Source organism: Enoplosus armatus, chromosome 5 (genome assembly GCF_043641665.1).
Source record: "Enoplosus armatus isolate fEnoArm2 chromosome 5, fEnoArm2.hap1, whole genome shotgun sequence".
In the NCBI taxonomy this organism is placed as follows: domain Eukaryota; kingdom Metazoa; phylum Chordata; class Actinopteri; order Centrarchiformes; family Enoplosidae; genus Enoplosus; species Enoplosus armatus.
This window is the reverse complement of record NC_092184.1, coordinates 7,165,313-7,184,511: the sequence shown is the minus strand read 5'-3', so window position 1 is coordinate 7,184,511 and position 19,199 is coordinate 7,165,313. Positions and strand designations below refer to the sequence as shown.

Genomic DNA, 19,199 nt, shown 5'->3' with positions numbered 1-19,199 from the left:
AATGTTTTAAGCATTTCATTCCAGACACTGAAACAGGCCCTCCAACATATTGCTATTTTGGAAGCACAGTAAAGTGCTCAAGGCAGATCATGACTTCAGTGATATTTCAAGACACGAAATGATTATTTCTGGGTTTTACACATTTCATCTTACGTTTCAATACCACATATTGTACATATACAGAGGCTTGGATGTTATGACAATATACTGTGCAATTATACAGATCTGCTATACCATTTCCTCTGAGGTATCCATCTATCTCTGGTCATATTAGGCCATTACAGACAATGTTGCAAATCACTGACCAGGAAAGCTTTACAGCCACAATGTGTTGAAGTACGTCAGATATCAAATTCACTCGTTTAGCCCAAAATAGCCATTTCCATCTGGATCATTTATCTATACATGTTTCATCCATTTTAAAGACATGCAGTATGTCAGGTCAACTCAGTGTGTGTTGTTATTAACATGCTGTGCTGAAGAGTAAGAGAGAGCCCACATTAGGCTGGTCTAAAGTTTGATATGATGGCCTTGTCTGTGGACACAGTGCCAGCCTTTGTGTGGGCAAACACCTGCCCTACTGAAGTGTCCTTGAACAGAGCACTGGATCCCTATCAGCTCGGGGGCTCTGTTTTCTCACACAGATCAAGAATGTATTTTTATCATTTCATATGACAATGCATTCTAACGGAGATATCCAGTATGTAAAAACACACTTCTATTTGAGAGTGAAACAGAAGGATTCTAAAGAGTTGCTGTACCTTTTATTTGGCTGCATCCGCCTGTCTCCTCTCTTCCATGTTATCCGTGGTTTGGGTGATGCTCTGGGTTTGCATTCTAGTGATACATCTTTTCCAAGTGTGGCAATGACCCGTACGGGATTGTGGACAAAGACAGGTGCCGACGCTGTTTAAGACAGACACACATCATTTTAAGGTGTATTTTTATAAGAAAGAAAGAAAGAAAATACTGTAGGTATTTCATGATCAACACACTAATATTAATGCCGTATGTGATTTATTATTTCCAAAGTTTGGGTGTTGTAAATATAAGCTTGTTAAATTCATTTTTGAAACAGTTAAGATATGTAAATATACATTATCTTCAGTATTAAACCCCACCAACAAACTATTGTATTTGTCAGAGATGTACAATCATTTATCTATCTTTAGATCAATCACTGAATCCAATGACTCCTGATAAAGTTAAAGGGCTTATAGTGAAGATGATCCCCCTTTCATGAATTAATATTTTTTGTCACACAAACTGACAAAAACTAAAACGATGTTGCCTTGTATAAAAATGTGAGCAGCTCTTTCCAGCCCAGCGCCTTCCACAAGCTAATTGTATGATTGTATGCTACCTGTTCAACAGATAATGACGCCAATGGGATTCTCATGTTGCTCTTTGTCTTGTGACGTCAGTTTGCCAACACAACTTGACTAGCTTATTTCTGCAAGTTTGTTTTTCTGCCACCTAGTGGTAAAACAAACTCCCTTAATGCAGTTTCAATCATTGTGTAGCTGCTTAAATGTAACAAATTTGTAAACGTAACACTCGTTACACCTCTTCAACTGTGGCATTTCAAAGTAATTATTTGAAAAATGCTAGAGGGTTTAGACTGACACATCATGACTCACAACACTGCTTGATCAAAATGCTAATTTGTGTCAAGAATAATAACTAGATGTTCCACATGAACTATTACAAAGCATGCTTTTATACATACATTGGCTTAAATAAATATATATAATAAATATTCATATACTGTATAATGTACCACACTTAGTGTTAATTCTGTGATTATTCAGTATCCACTACAATTATACAAATGTGCATTGTGTTGTGCCGCCTAATTACTAAATAACTGTCATCATGTTAATGATGACATGCCTGGATGATTTGTTCTGCTTTTATGAAAATTGTTTTTAACCCATATTTATCCAGGCTGCCTGAGTGAATAATAAATACATACTATAACCCTTTTTAACAATCATGGCCTGCTCAAGGGTATGAATTAAGCAGTAATGGTCTAAATAAGGCTTCAGGCACTCAAGTTGATGTGGTACTGCTGTACAGCTGTATTACACATCAAGGCCATCTACAGGCTGCAAGGCTTTGTCAACTGTGATTATTCAAATCTTGAATGATGCTTTATAGGTGACATTATACACAATGACAATTCAATCCCATCTGTAGCTACAGGCTGACCCCTCTCCTGGTAACACTTGTGTCTTTGAGCCTGAGTAGTTGCCTGAGTGGCAGAGGTCCCTCTAGACACGGAAAGCAGCAGAAAACAGAGCAGTTGCTGTGTGTATTTGTTTTAATCAAAATAAGAGCAGGCCTGCAGCTGGTGGCAGCAGTACCCTTATTGCTTCACCCGCCACCCTCCCAGAAGAGCTGGATCTGGGACAAGATCACAGGCATGAGGGCAGCTACTGCCCCCATGTAGCCTCCAGTGATCGCTCATCTGCAGGCTGTTATTAGCCATGTAATCTGTCCTGATAGTGTTTGCTTGTGGACATCTCTACGGAGCACAGGTCACTGGGAAGAGATGCCTGGGGGGTATGGTTATGAAAACATTCATCACCAGCTTCCAAATATCATCATTGTGACTCTGACTCTAAGGAAGGCAAAAGCACCTCCTCGTCAGCTCAGATAAAGCTAATTAAAATCTAGAACTTCTCACTCTCACTCTCACAACACTGTGAATTTAAATCAACTAAACAGAGGTTGTTTTACACCAATTTTAAACTGATGGTTTAGGGATAAACATGTTATAGATCTTCCACAAAAAAACGTTGTCCATTTGCAATAAGATTTTCAAAATGCCACAGATTCCCCTTCAAAAAAGGGCATGCCACACAGACGGTAAATCAAACCGTCCCTCAGGGAAACACGAAAGGGGAATGGGTGTCACCAGATGTGTCCCAGTATTGAAGATGACAAGGAGAAAATAGTGCATCAACACAGAACAGTGGACAGCCATTCAGACTGTTATGTTTTTAGCCTGAAGCCTTAAGTCTGAAGAGCACAGTTTCCTTGGCTTTTAATGTCCTTACATTTCCAACTATACATGAAGCATGTTATGTATAAAAAAGGATACACATACACATTTCAAAATAATGAAAACATGGTAGAATGTAGGGTTGGTTATTACTGATAATTCTAATTGATTATCAAATAATAATAGCAAACAGTGACTAATAAATACCTGATGAAAGTCAACCCCGAAATGAAGATTTGTTTTTTTTCTAAGAAATGGGGATTGTGATGTCTATGCTTTGAAGGCAAATGACAGAGCGGAGATAAGACCCTAATGGAGTCATTAAACTCCATCAAAGAAACCACCGATGTCTCTCATGGAGTGTTTGCTCCCATTAGTATAAATCTATACCTACAAGTCATTGCTTTTCATTCTCCTCAGAATAACATACAAGTGTTCCAGACACTCCTCGACTTGATGCGTGCAGACATCTCATCGAATACAACCATAAGGGTCCTTCTTTTATTCATGCCGTCCACTGCCTGGGTTAAATCAGGGACCATTGATTGGCAATCAGCACATCTCACAGTTCAGCGTTCCCCACTTGCATTTCAATCTCCTTACCTATCATTCGGTACCTTATTTAGGTGCCAATACTTGGTCTGCAATTTTATTATTTGCAGAGTATCAAGAAATATGCTTGGCTGAAAGGAAAAGTTCCCTCATAAAATTTACACAAACTATTTTTTCTTTTAATGCTGTGTTTTGTCTAATGTAAATTATAATACAACGGTGTAACTACCTAAAATCTTGAGTTCAGCATTAGAGTAGAGGGCCCCGTATTTATTTTCTGCAACACATTGGTACATTCCTGAGTCCGTCTGCTGCATTTTGTGAATGCTCAGTTCTCCATTCACAATTTCAACTCGACCCTGTAACAAGACAAAAGGTATATAGGAACATATCTTAATATAGACATACTATTCATGAAAATACTGCATATAGTGGATGTGTAGTTTCATTGGAATAAGTCAGATGTTTCATGGTAAAATCAGCAAAAGGAGAGGGTACTGTGTAGTAAGGTAGGTACCTGGGATGTCAAGGGCAAACCATTACGAAGCCAGCGATAGGTGGGCCGTGGCCTCCCCATGGCCTTGCACTCCCATTGGAGCTTCTCTCCACTATCCATCTGAGTATCATTAATCATCCTGACCCACTGAGGGAGGGCTTGAAGATAGAAAAAAAAAGATTTAAGAATAAGTAATATATCCTTGAAACACACACAAGGCACAAGTATGGTCAGCTGTATTAGTTATATAGGAAGAAACAGGCATGCGCAAGTACACTGCAAACACACAATGTAAGAGGTTGTATTTAAGACACTCTTTTGTAATCCCATAATGCTACAGTCCCAAAAGAAGCAAAATACGGTTTAGGACATACTAGGAAAAGTAGCCTATGTGTTATTTATTTTGTTGTTTTTTTACAGTATTTTGATACATAAAAATCCTTGAATCCTTGACACACTGACTTTCAATCCTCCTGTTTTTTTGCACTGCACTTAACAGAGATAACTTGTAAAACACACAATGTGTCCAGTAATAAGACATCTTCTTTTTCTGATCTTCTGTTATGCTCTTTAACCCTGAAGACCTGGAGGAAAATGAGCACCTACTCTAATAAGGTTTAAAATGATGTACAGCACAAAACATCTAGTGCTTGTTTCTGGGACCAGGATTAAGTATATACAGTAAAACCAGCATACCAGCACACCTCTAGTCAAGACCAACAAGCACCACACCAGACAAATACTTATTGACAAGAGCAACCCATTCTATAAGTTTGATTACATTTTTTTATTTATTTCTGAGACTGGTTTGAGAATTTTTTATTTCTGTTTCATGAATATTAACAGAAAATGCAGTGGGGATTTTCACTGATGGGGCCCAGAGTTGCATTGCTGTCAAAAAGCGGAAAGCCATCCTCTCTTCTCCAAGTGTGGTTTGTTTTTTGTGTCATGTAGCATGCTCACTTTCCTCTTTCCGCAGCATGGCTGGCCCATGGCATAGGCAAACTAGGCAACCGCCTTTCTTGGGGACCCTTTAACCGTGAAACCTTTTTTCTTTTCCTTTTTCCCCCCGTAGCCTACTTGCTTGTGTTTCCCAAGCAGCATCTGCAGTTCCTGTCCAACTCCACATGCTGCAAAGAATCTCTGTCACAACTCAAGATCTGAGCACTGTATAGGCTGTATGTACTTTCTTTTCATCTTGTAGTCTCTTTTCTATCTACTGGATCTTATACTGCATGCAGTTGTGCATTTTTCAATTCTTGTACATTTACAAGAATATAAAATTTGCAAAGGCCTTTTACTGGGGATGGATCATTCTGCCAGTCTTGTGTAGGGGCAGGAATGTTAATCAGCCAGTTACTCACTAACCCAATCATTTCCCTCTTTCTTTTAATCTCCTTTATTTGTACTTTTTGCTCTAATATGTTTTTAAGCTCAAATCAGACATTTATAAATGCACATGGTGACACATGGTCACATTTTAAGTTTAATAATTATTAAGTTAAATAGTTATTGATAATGACATGATATGAATATATAGTCAATGTGATAATTAGATCTGTAAAGTTTTAAATGCACAGAACTGAGAAGGAACACTGGCCCTGACACCCATACTGATGTGATTTCTTTTCGTTTAGACAAAGCTTCAACATAGAATTCTGTTATCTGTGTTTGTTTTTTACTGTAACAATTAAAATAATCAAAAATAATTGTATCCAGATTAATGTATGACACACTTGGCCAGACTTGTACAATTGCATGGTGATGTATTTCTTGTACAGTGTGTGTAGATAGGAGGGAACCCCACCAGAGCTGCTTCTCCTACAGTAACATGCCAAGCACGTTCTTTGCTATTCTTTGCATATGGCACCTTGAGTTGAACACTTTTTTTGTGTGGTTTGATTGAATGATTATGGTCAAGAAGGTCTCCCTCACAATGAAAGTTCAAACTACCAGCTGACCTGTGTAAATTACATTTAGCGTGAGGCTGCTACAAATTAGGCTCCCTATTCTCCTTGTGATGTCAACAGAATGGAGGTTGCCAAGAAGTGCAGGGCCTTGGAAATGTGTCCTACCAAGGCTGAAGCTGTCCATTATCTTGGTCCTGTGCACACGGCACAGGCAGAGAGGGACGGGGGATATGCACCCTCATAGATAACTTTATGGTCATGGGCAAAGGCAGTAATTGTATGCCTCCACCAACCAGTAAAGTTGCAGTTTACATCCATGTCTGTCCAGACTCATATAATATATGTAGTATAAAGTGTACAGTATAAAGTGCATTTGTTGGCTAAATGGAAGTTATTACTATATTGATGATACATATGTATGATTCCAGTGAATATACATTGTTGAACTGATTAATGAAGGATTATCATAGATTTATTGGCTAAACAGATGGATTCGCATAGCATATAGCTACACAAAATGTGGTGCTTTTGTTTTCTCCGGGCATTTCTAGATGCTAGATGCTCTATAAGCTGTAGCTGAATCACTCATTCACAGGATGTCGTAAGGACATGTGATTTCAATGGCGCTCAAAATTCAAAATGAGGCAGGAAGTGAAAGGCAGAATGGATGAGATGGAGGAAAGCCCGTACTTTGCTAGTTATGCTTTACTAGTTATTGTTTACTCATTGTTAAAAATGATATAAAAATTGTTATTTTTGGTGACTAGCCTAGATTTGGTCAAATAAATAATTGTAGCGTATACCTGCATTAGATGTAAGCTGAGAACATTACAATGTTAGTATAAATAAATCAAGAATCTTTGGTCATAATTATTGGTCTATAATTAATGTGTAATCTTATTCCAACAGTTGATTCCAATATGTTAAATGAAACGTATGTTTTTGTAGTGACAAAAATAATAAGAAATAGGTGTGCTCAGCAAATTCAGAGAAAGCAGTGTCCAAATGGATGTAACTACTAGAGAAAAAACAACTATGAGAAATCTTTGAAAAAGACAAAGAACAACTGCAACAGTCTACAGTATTAAAACAACTAAGCAGAGAAGTAGCTCAGAACATTTTAGCCGGGAACAACACACACCTGACAGTAAAAAGAATGGACACTTGTTCTTTATTTATTATTTGCGATGGATGTATAATTAGTGCTTGGACTGGACAGCCTTGAATTTGAGAATAACTAGCAAAGATTATATCATGAAAAATCCTTGAAAACTGTGCAAATTGAAAAAAATTGCTTACAAAAAAAGTTCCTTCGACGCTAGATAGACATTCAACAATACTTGTGCTCTTCCATGTTTAATGGCTGAACAAAAGCAAAAGATGAACAAATGAACGGAGAATAAGAGCATGCTCAGACTCACTGTAGACCTGTAGATGTCCTTTGAAAGCAGTGCCTCCTCTTGGATTCTCAGCTTTACATTCATAAGTTCCCGAGTCCTCCAGCTGAATGTTTGGAATTTCCAGCACAGCCTGGGACTTCCGAAGTCTTGCTTTTTTGGGGATGTTGCCATTTATCTTCCTCCATGTGATTGTTGGCACTGGACTGTGAGGAGGGAAGAGTGGGATTATATACTCAGTACAGTACAGTGTAAAAGACAAACAAGCAGTATTTACACACAGTATGGGCTGTGAGATGCAAACAATTTAAACCGTTTACAATTTTATATATTGCATGAGTGGACGGTTATAGGCTGAACTCGTGTCTGATGCTCCATCAATTCATTCCTTAATCAGGTTACCTGAGTTTTGGACAGTAATTTGAAGACATCACGGTTGTGGGCATTTACACATTTTGCCTGCATGACTAAGTGAATAAATAATTATCTGATTATTCAATGATGAAAAATATTTGTATTTGTAGCAAACAATGAGACATTTTAAAATAATAGCATCTAATTGTAACAAGACATCTGCAATACTGAAAAAAGTCCTTCATTTGTATTGACACACCACAATGAGTTTCTAATGTTAATGTTGTTTAATGCTGGTTCTGCACTACATGTGAATCACTGACCTTTTGACCACTTGTAATATATTTACTGAACCAAACAACCTACACATTAGACCCCGGGTTTCAGAGAGACAGGGACAATATTCAAATCAGGCTATTACAACAGCCAGAGTGATTCTTATGATTAGTGTTCAAGAAATGTCATCTATCCCTGTTTATTCATGGATTGCCCTATAGATCCTTATAATAAATGACTTGCACAGAGAGAGAGAGAGAGAGAGAGAGAGAGAGAGAGAGAGAGAGAGAGAGAGAGAGAGAGAGAGAGAGTGACTTACTATGCGTCCAGTATCAGTAGTGCTCTTGTATGACAACTAGATTTGACAGGTGTCTGAAAGATGGAAATGTGACACCATACAAACCTCCAGTGAACCCATCAATCATTTAGCCAAGATGGAAATGTTACATCCCTGAGCTTTTTTATCTGTTCTAAATTCACAAGGACATTGAAGTGCTCTTGGCTGCAATGGACTCAAATTAGGATTCAGAGCATGTTTCATATTAAACAAAGCAAGTGTTTTTTTCATTTGGGACAGGAGTTTTGTGTCACATATTTCTTTTGTAGACTATTGGTTTAAACATTTTCATTTACTTTGTATTTTTGAATAGTTAATTCATTACCTTGCAGCATGCATTTAGGTTTCCTCACGTCACTGAGGGTGTGAAGCAACATACTGAATAATAGCCAGTAGTTTGAAACGGACTTCAGTTATTGGAGCCCCACATTTCTGCACATAAATTTGGGGAAGCAGTTCTGTGGCTAGAAATGAATGTCTTGATCGATAATAAATAAAATATTGATTTTTCCTTATCTATAATATCTATGTAAAATGTGGAAATACAATACTTAATACAACATATATGATGATGTATGACACATTCACAGATAAATAGATTGTCACAATATTGTCACTTTAATTTATATTTATGTAACATGGATTCCAGTTAATCCCTGACAAAGTAAAAATCACCTATTTTAATTATTCATCCATTAATAGAGTCAAATAATGTAGAAAACTATCACTGTCATCACTAGCATCTGCAGTACAGACGGCTATACATTTTACTAGCATGGTCAATCAACAAGAAATATTCCCCCATACAGTATGGTTACTAGGGGCAAAATCTGGGGCCTGAGGTAAAATCAAATATCTGTGGTCTAATGTGGGTCCATTTGTTAGTGCTTGGCATTTTCATTTTAATGCCCCTGTGGGGGTGTAAGAACAATGTAAACAAATGCCAACCACAGACACAGAGATTGAACCAGTACTCATGAATATGGCATGCAGTTGTTATGAAGCCCTTCCTTATATGCTATTGATGGAGAATTTTGCTAGAGACCTTTGCTCCAACTAAACTCTCAACTAGCCAGAGAACAGAGCAAATCTATAGCGACCTTGAGGGGCTGGAACATGAGGGTGAATCTTCCTGACTCCATGGCAGGATTTCTCTTTGGAGGCTGAATAATGAGTACCAAGCCTGTACGCATTCACAGGGCCGGTGGTGGACAGGAGGGAATAGGCTCACTCAGTTTAGAAACGAGAAACTGTGCCTGTCAGTGTCTTCTGTATGAAACTGTTGGCATTAACTCCTGAACTCTGAAGCTCAGGTCATGTCCATTATTATCAAAGTGTGGGTATTTCATACCCTAACATCGTGAATGTGCTACACACCCAAGTTTATGTAAGGTGTTACAGTTTTCAATTTAAATGTGCCCATAAGCAAGCTCTGTAGATTACATCTTAATTAGCATTCCACACAATTGCTGTGCCCTCATCTGGACTTGTTCCATAATAAAGGTTGAAAATGAAATCTAATACCAATATATAGTGGAGAATTGGTTTGCTTCAGATCATTAAGATTTACATATTGTCCCACAATTTAGCTCATTTGCTAAGCTCTCAATTTCTTGGTCCTCTAGGAATGTCTACACTATTATTTTAGGGAGAATCTACCTGAAACACAAAGCCACATTTTACCTGTATGATCAGAGCAAACACAACATTAACCACAGCAGAAAGATGATAAAATGTATTGTCATTAAGATACACTTTCTGTTGCTGCTGACAGTGTGGTCCTTGTAGTCCTGTATTGCTCAATGAGGAAAGTAACTGCAAGGGTTTCAAGAGTTTGATTCCCTCTGGGGTCACTGAAACTAAAAGTATATGCTCTACTCTAAGGCAATTTAGATGAAAGCATCCACCACATGCCACATACTATATTTTAAGTGGAAATGAGTGGGAGAATGTGTAACCCATCAAATGTACAAGGTTTTTTGAACTGCAATGAACTTCATACTCCAATATCTCTTAAAATGAATGCAGCTAACAGCACTGCACTTTCCAGAGTTTCTTGTAAATCAGACTGCGCAGCCAGGTTTTAAATTGAATTTGTGTTGTCTGAAAATCTGTAGGTAGTGTATCATCATCTATAGATGGCTATAATCATAGTCCTATATTTAAAAGAAAACACTGGCTGAATGATAACTGTTTTGTATTGACTGGCAATAAAGGTGTAGAATCAAAATGACAAACAAACTATGTTTTCAGTATACTGTACACTGTCAAACTGCCGGTAAAGGCTAACTGTTTGTGTAACAGAAGCATGAATCTTGCAACTTTTTTTGCTACAGATTTCCATCCAGAAAACATTGATTGTAAATTGGAAGCCAGACAAACCAGCAAACTAGTAATTCAGAAGATGACAATGAACAGCGCCATATACTTTGTCTTGAACTGAGCGCGGTACTTGGTTTGCAACTCTGACTGCTTAAAGTAGAAGCAAAGTAAATTTGGTCTACGTCTATTGACAGTTCTCATGCAATCTAGGAAAATGCCCATTGAGCCTCGTTAATGCATCATTTGTTTGAACACAGGTCCTGTTCACAGAGGCACAGAGATACCCCACAATCGCAAACAATGTTTATCATTCTACAGAGAATCCACTTTCACAAACATACAAGTTACAAAATCATAATTAATAATCTTCTTGCAGTCTTGCAGATGTTACTAAAAATAACATTACTGTGTAAGGTGAATGCAACTATTTTACTATTTACTATTTTTATTGTTCTGTTTTTCAATATCATTGTCCCATTGTTCTCTTTGCCCTTGACTGTGGCCTACAAAGTACTGTCACTGGTAAATATCTCAACAGACAATCACATCAAGGTATTTTGGCATCCACACACAAAGAGCTTTTCTGTCCTGTCTAAGCAAGTGGTGCCATCATAAATATTGATCAACAGGAGAACAAAACCCATTTTAACTTCATTTTCAGTTCTATATAAAGACTGGCATTTCTTAATAGGGTGCATTGATAAATCATTCATCTCTACGTAAAAGGGTAAGTCACTGGGATCACTGTCTGACTGAAAGCCATCATGCACAAATTACTTCATTGAGGGAAGAACAGGGCAAGGACTCAAGCTGTTTGGCTGTTCTACAAGCATCCAAAAACTCCTGCATGCTTGATAGGAAAAACTAAGGGGTGTGAGATGACAAAGCAGTGTCTATATATTTAGGAAATGACTTGCGATGATATGGATAATTAATTGAAATCAAGGTAAACAATTATGAGGTCCTTAGTCATCTGTAGATTAGAGACTGTTTGCACTTAAGATAGGACTCAGTGATGAATAATTCATGCTGAATAATCATAAACAAAAAGGAGTAGGGATGATAAAATATTACATTATTTCTTGTAATGTCAAAAACCACTTCAACCTTGCTTTGGAGTAGAACAGGTTGAAAATGTTTAGTAATTATATTTGATTTGAATGTTCAAATTTTACAAATGAAAGTGACTTCCTTACAATTATTTTGATTAAAAAACTCAATTTCAAATATATTTTGATTGAAAAAGGCAATAGTTTTGTAAATCATGAGGCCATGAAGCCAGCAATGCTAACTTTAGTAACGATGGTAAGTGGTTTGGATGTTAGTCTCTGTAGACAAAAGTGTGTTTTCCCTCCTGGCAGACAGACTATTACCAGTTTCATTTTTTTTCCCAGACATAACCTTGGCTTTCTACATTCATAACAGACCCTGAAAGCACCCAGGAAACACAGATACATTAGGGCTCTCAATTATGAGAACACATGGGTCCCTAGGGCTGAATTCCCTATTCAGTCTTCCCCCCATGCACTAACATGCCATCTAACAGCCGAGCTACGATGCAGCACTTCTCTACACTCACTTAACATCCTGCCTGGAGACAAGATATGCCTGGTTCCCTTTCAGGTAATGGAATAATGTAATTTAAAGAAGAGAGGACAACACAAGGAGTATTATCTAAAGGATCTCTCAGCAACAGAGCAGTGATAGGCTGTAATTTACTGCTCCTGGTGATTAATATGATACTGCTGTAATAAACAACTACCTATATTTGTGCAATATGTCATTGTTTACTTACTTCCCCAGAGCAAAGCACTCCAGCCTGACAGTGACTCCTTTGGCAGCCAGAACAGATGTCGGAAAATGCACTTCAATTTTGGGCTCATATTCACCCATGACACCTGGAAAAGGTTAAAGAAAGAGGAATTGCAGACATTAGAACCAAGCGGATTGAAACGGCTACTTACCCCCCCATTTCCCATCATCCTCATCTTTTCTTGCTGTGTGCTACACAGATACTGGGTATAGTGATTTAAAGATAAAAGGGATGCTCAGTTCCTTTTGCCCCAGTACCTGTTTTATGAGTATGTAAGCAACAACTGAAGGAAAAAAAAATGAAGCAGCAAATCTAAATTTCCTGAGGATTCCTGATGTATAGGCTTCTCAAACTACACATGGTACATTGAATCATGCAGTGTACAGGTTTGGGACTGTACATCATGCACACCATCTGGCATATCCCTCATCTATTCAGCTTTACTTTATGCACTGTTTATTAATAGGGTTAGTGATGCTGGCTTAGATCAAATACAGAGAAACATTTTTGATCTCTACAAAAAACAGAGTACAAATTGGAATAAAGCATATACAGTTTAAAACGTGGTATACTACATTTTAATACATTTGTCATTTGGTATTATTTTTATGTAGTCAAAGTCATGTGCAGTCATGTGTGCCAAATTTTGCATAGGTAGCATACTGCCATCTATGCATGACCGCAAAGTCTACTATACAAGAAATGGTAGAAAATAAACCATTAAGATGATGTACTAACAAATGTTCTCCAGTGACAACAGGGAAACGAGGTGTATTGTCCTCCAGAATTAGTAATCCACTCTACAATTCCCAAACACATTGTGAAGGACACAAGTGATAACATGTTATCAGTCTTGCCAAGTGGCACTATGACTAACACCTCCACTCTAAGTCATAGCCAGAGGACATGTTTTCTTTGTTTTCTGTATGTTAAGGCGGCCATTTATATCCATTTGCCAGAGCGATATGTCAGATGGCATTGAGCAACTTTGGAGAAAGAAAGGAAAACACCTTCATCTGAGATCTAATTACTATTATCTGTCTTGTTAAATGGGAGTTTGCGATATGAATATTACATGAGCATTTTGCTCAGAAGAATGTTAAATGCACACACAATCATTGCATGTGAGCACCACTGATGGACACGCTGGTAACCCCAGCACCTTCCTGAATTCACAACAAAACATATCGGACCATATGCAGTGCTGCTCCACGTGCACTGTAACGTACATGATCAGTAAGACAAATGACCGACGTGACATTTGAGAAACCATAATTACACCTCCTACGTGTACCTGACACTTTTTATGTGATAAAATGAATGCTGCAAAGAAGGAGTGGGGGTATTGAATTGTGGCCCACTATGTATGGAAAAGGAGTTTTATGATATTTGTTCCAAAGAACTTTTCAATTTCAATCTCATTCTCAACATTTATGGCTCCAAAGCAGCCCTTCACATATAATGAATTTGCAATATTTCATAGGCTCGTGCCATAGTATATTCAATATCATATTCAGTCTCAGTGGCTGGACTTGATAGAATTGAAAGAAATGTCTAGGCTTGGTGTGCTAAAACATTACCGACCCTCATTTGTAGTGTAGCTTTATATTTTATGTTCCAGTTTCATTTATTAATCACATGAAAATTACATTTGGGACTCAGGCATTGAAAAAGTGTTTTATTAGCTCTCTGATCCAGCAACAGCAAGGCGTTTTAAGATGCCTCTTAGAAGCACTAACGCAGGAGAACTTTTGAAACTTCAAGAAGAAAATGGAAAATATAACAAATAATACATAACTTCAAACTTCCAAAACAGATTTTAGAGGTTTGAACGTTTTTACAAATTCATTACACCTGCTTTAAAATATATGAAAACTTCATAAATGTAAACATTTAAATCTACATTTGATTCCTTTTTATTTGTGAAATAATCAAATCAGATTTCCCCCTGCAATAGTAAAAATTGTAGTTAAAATTGTAACAACTAAATAACAACTATCTCTTACTTTCTCCATCTCCATAAACTTGAATTGGTCCAGCCATTTCCTGGGCAGCTGGACTGGTGTCCCTAATTGTCATTGGATTGTCACATCCCTACTGTAGTACTCATTGAGGAAGTTGCCCTGAAGGCATCGATCCATCTATACTGCATTAGCAACGCAGACATGTTTTATACAAAGAACAATAGAGACATTACACAACATTTTGTAATATACCAGATAATCTGTGATAATGAGACTTTAATTATATTAGATATATAGAGAATTTTTGATGATCAGATATCTAAAAAAAACATTTTTTCTTGGGACTAAGGCAGTAATTTAACATGCAAGCAGGGAAAATGTCCCATTTACAATTGCTGCATGTTCTCATTAAACACAATATATTCAAAGTACTTTTTCACATTTTCAAAAGCATTTAAAGGAACAGTCCTATCACTTCAGACAAAGGTAGGGACATAGGTATATTTATAAGTCGCTACTTTCTTGACAGCAGAATGTGTGCATTCAGGGTAAAGGACAAGGAGTTGTTTTGACTACACCACTAAAAATATGTTGTTTAGTAAAAAATCACGCTGACATCCAATATGGCTCAGGGCCTAAGGTCACCAATAACAATTTACAATGTAGTACAGAAAACATGCCCATACAGAGATAGCATGCGCCTGCAAACATTATGTTTCACTGATATTACTGTCAGTGTGGAGAGAGAGAAAATGTCTTATGACTATAATAACACCACCAGTACAGACACATAAAAACACACAAAACAATGGTTTATGGTTAACAATATGTCATTTTTTGACAACATAAATTTGAGGTATATTCATAATTAAGAGCTTTAGTTATAGATGGATAATTCACATTACTGTTTAGTGTTATTCACTTTATCAAATGACCTGTCAATTAGTTTGAAAATTATAACATATCACTATAAACAACTATAAACTGTGTGCACACATAAACTGCTGCTTGGTAAACCAGCTTGTGTTCCTTTACTCAAAAGAACGCTATATAACTGATAGACCATGGCAACATATGGATGATGGCTGATGTCAAAAACTATGAGATGACATAATAGACTGTGTCAAATATCAGAATGTTTTATTTACTGCGGTTTCATTTTGCTGTAGTATTCCTTTTTTATTAAAAAACACTTTACATGTGTTCTGATCCAGAGCCATTTCAAAGTTACTGTTATCCACCGTAAAATTATGCACTTGCTTCCATTTACACCAAACAGATAAATCAAAGGGAGTGTGTTTCTGAGATGAGCTGTATGTCTGTTTAAAAAGAGTGCATTAGTTCAGGGTTCAGTGCTTAGCCCAGCTCTGCTCAAGGTGGATTGCGAATTGACGATCAATGGCTTCCAGCAGGGTATAATGGAGCCCAGATGCTTGTTTTGATTAAGAGAGTCAGTGTTTGAGCTGACAGTGGTGAGCTGCACACAGATCCTGCTTGAACTGTCTACTGTGTAATAATCACTCAATTTTACTGAGGCACAGATTGTGGTGTCTGATTGGTCAGATTCCAATGACTGAGGGGTGCACACGGCATGGGAACATTTGGGAATCTGCTGTGAGGTGTGCCAATGCAATTTCCAGCATTTTAGACCCAAATGCACAATATAGAAGGCTGCTGAACATCATGAGATTTGCAGAGCAAGAGATGCCAAGACATTCTTTGGCATAATGGACCTACAGCTGTAGAGATTTGATTTGACCAGGTTGTGTTGCAGGTAGGAGAGCTGTCCTTCAGCCTGCGTATCATAGCCACACATCACAATATGGAGGCTGCAAAGTTGATTCCTCACTCATCGTTGAAAAATAAACAACAAAAAATCTTTCTGTTTTTTTATTCAATCATGAGCCATATTAAACAGCAGACTGACCACATGCCCTTCTGACTGTATTTTGCATCTTGGTGCGTGGGAGACACAAACCAATTTAGCATGGTGATGTGCTAAGTATTATGCACGTCTCTGAGGGTCATTTCATACAATGTTATGCAAATAAAGAATAGGAATCTTGCTGGAAGGGATGTAATCCTTAAGAAGTAAATTTGTGTTGCGACATTCGGAACAAACCTGGTTCCGAGGCACAGAGGCCCTTTCACAGCTTCACTGGGGATGTAATCACAGTAGCTCTTTGAAACCTTGACAATGACAGGCACCTGTGTGAAGTGATGGGCATTTCTCTGTGTAGTCAGGTGTAAAAGCCTGTAGGTGAAATCCACACCTGAATCCAACAAACAGCTCAGCAGCATGGCTCCTGAGAGGCTAGTATAAAAGAGCGAAATCCCATCCACAGCAAGGGCCATTGATTCAGTTAATTTTATGCTGGAAAATGATTTCCCTGATGGCCAGTTTCACCAAAGCACATTGTGAGCAAAGAGGGCTCCCCACACTAATGTTAAAGCATTGCTCACTATCTATTTATGGTGTGTATGGAATTCATAACGGCCTCCACTAACATGAGGCTCAGTGGAAAGCAGAAGACCGCCCCACTTTTATTAAGCTATATGATCTGATATCTTTTCTCCAAATGCATTATAATACAATAAAATGCACCAGCAAAATATAAAATAGGCTTTTAGATTTTCATCTGTGCTGAACAAGGTCAGAGGGAGGGACCACTGTGATAGATCTAAAAAAAATGAGAAACAAAATCTAAACATTTTTACACTTTCAAATGGACAGAGAGAAGAAGTTCTGTGTGGTTTATCCAATGAAAATCATTTGATTTGTCTTCCCAGGGCATTCATACAAATCAGGGCCTATCATGTGTGAGAGGTGCTATAAATCTGAGAGCCTCACCATCGGTTTTCAGCGTTAGAGGCGTTGGAGGGCTCAGAACCCTTGCATTCGTCACCGTGTTCTTCACCAGACAGATGTAACTTCCTACGTCAGAGGGTTGCACCTTCGAGATGTACAGGTTTCCTGTGTCCTGGGAGATGAAGCGTCGGCTGTCCTCAGCCACGAATGAGGGGAACTCATTAAACACCCAGCTGTAGATGATCTCTATAAAAGCAAGTGGAGAACATACAGATTAGAACTAGAATTACTGCCCTGTGGTTTGCCTCCATCAACCAGTCAAGTTGCAGTTCACGTCCATGTCTGTTCAGACTCATAAAATATATGTAGTGAATACTTGAAGGAATTGAATAAAAGGTATTAAGTTTATTTTTTGACTAAATGGAAGTTATCATCATTTGATGATACATAATTATGTATGATTCCAGTGAATATACATTGTTGAACTGATTAGTGAAGGATTATCATAGATGTATTGGCTAAGCAGGTACACATGTACTTACTTTACCATGTAAAGATGTAACTAATTTACCAAAATTTATAGAATATATGAAGTATTCAATTTCGTTTGAGTTGTTGTTTGAGGTTGTGGCAAAGCATTGCAAATAATTACTGAAGCACCCAACATGTGTTTCTGGTCTCACTGCATGAAAGAGCAAAAATCTGCTCTGACATGTTAACTATTGCTATGTTTAATGAGTCTGACAGGAGCAGTCTTCTCTTAACTAATGTATAATCTGACCAAAAAAGACAGGGCTTTGAAAGAGTATTAAGCTATTTGCATCTAGGTTGAATCTTTTATATTTTATTCATGAATAACAGTGTGCGATAGTCTGGGATATAAACTCCTGATCCCTGGCAGACTTGGCAGCACAGATGTGCTTATGTGTTTAGTAATGCATGCTGATATACAAATTAAACTGTTAAAGAAGAAGAAAGATTACATAATTGCTTAGAACAAAATATGTGGGTTTGCAGAAAAAAAGTCACAAAGAAAAAAGGAGGCAGAACTAATCGGCAAAGTGACCCTGAATAGGATTAAGTGGTTAATAAATGATAAAAGATGGATGTATGGATGCAATATAAGTATTATGAACATAGAGCAGACTTTCACAGCATGCTGTTTACTTAGAGTCTATTGTGCATAGTTCTACACAGCCACAGTCACATCCATCATCATATTAAAAAAAATGACTGTCAAACTCAGGGACAAATTAATCTATTCAATGTTGCTTTACAATGTTGAACAACTCTTTGATTCTGCTGTCTGTTCTGGGAGAAAAAGCTCAGCTATATTTTCTTTAGACTATCAATGTCCTCTTGGTAAATAACGAATAACTGCTGTTTCAAAGATGCTCAGATCTGAAAGATCTAAACTCAATGCAACACTCGATGTGAGCTCAAAGTTAGTGGCTGCAATAAGGTAGAAAACTGAATCAAATACTGGACACTTTTCAAATACTGCAGGTCAACAAATTCATCAGCATCACTTGTTTAATCTACTGAGGGGACTACTTGATAACGAGAGGCAAGCAGGAATGGGGGAACAGGAATTGGGCACACAGTTATAATCCAGATCAACAACACAAACTAGAACAACTGTAGAGGATGATAACTTAATAATCAACACATATTGCTGCTTTAAGCATAAATAACAAGTCTTTGCTACAAAGCATTATCAAAGACACCAGAGTTTCAATAGGTTTTATTCAAAGGTCATACTTCATAAAAGTAAAACACTATTTACCAAAGACACACATAACTGATCACAAGCATCCAAAGCCATGAAATGGAAATATAATAAACTTTTCACATCTCAGTGATTCCAAATTATTATTTTTTTTTACTCATGAGACCTATCTAATTTTAGTGGCATTTTAATGTCTTTGAGTCCTCCCACAACCAATTTAACCCAAACATTGT

The 19,199-nt window shown here is 37.5% G+C and overlaps 1 protein-coding gene across 1 annotated transcript in view; it reads right to left on the bottom strand.

Annotated features, from left to right (window-relative positions):
• cntn5 (contactin 5) overlaps positions 1-19,199 on the bottom strand; it is a 74,465-nt gene that overhangs the window by 20,114 nt on the left and 35,152 nt on the right. The window contains exons 8-13 of the mRNA XM_070905958.1: positions 17,280-17,483; positions 12,447-12,549; positions 7,387-7,568; positions 4,077-4,213; positions 3,789-3,918; positions 762-906 (exon numbers count right to left, since the gene is read on the bottom strand). Coding sequence (XP_070762059.1) covers positions 762-906; positions 3,789-3,918; positions 4,077-4,213; positions 7,387-7,568; positions 12,447-12,549; positions 17,280-17,483 — 901 coding nt within the window. The remainder of the gene's footprint in view (positions 1-761; positions 907-3,788; positions 3,919-4,076; positions 4,214-7,386; positions 7,569-12,446; positions 12,550-17,279; positions 17,484-19,199) is intronic.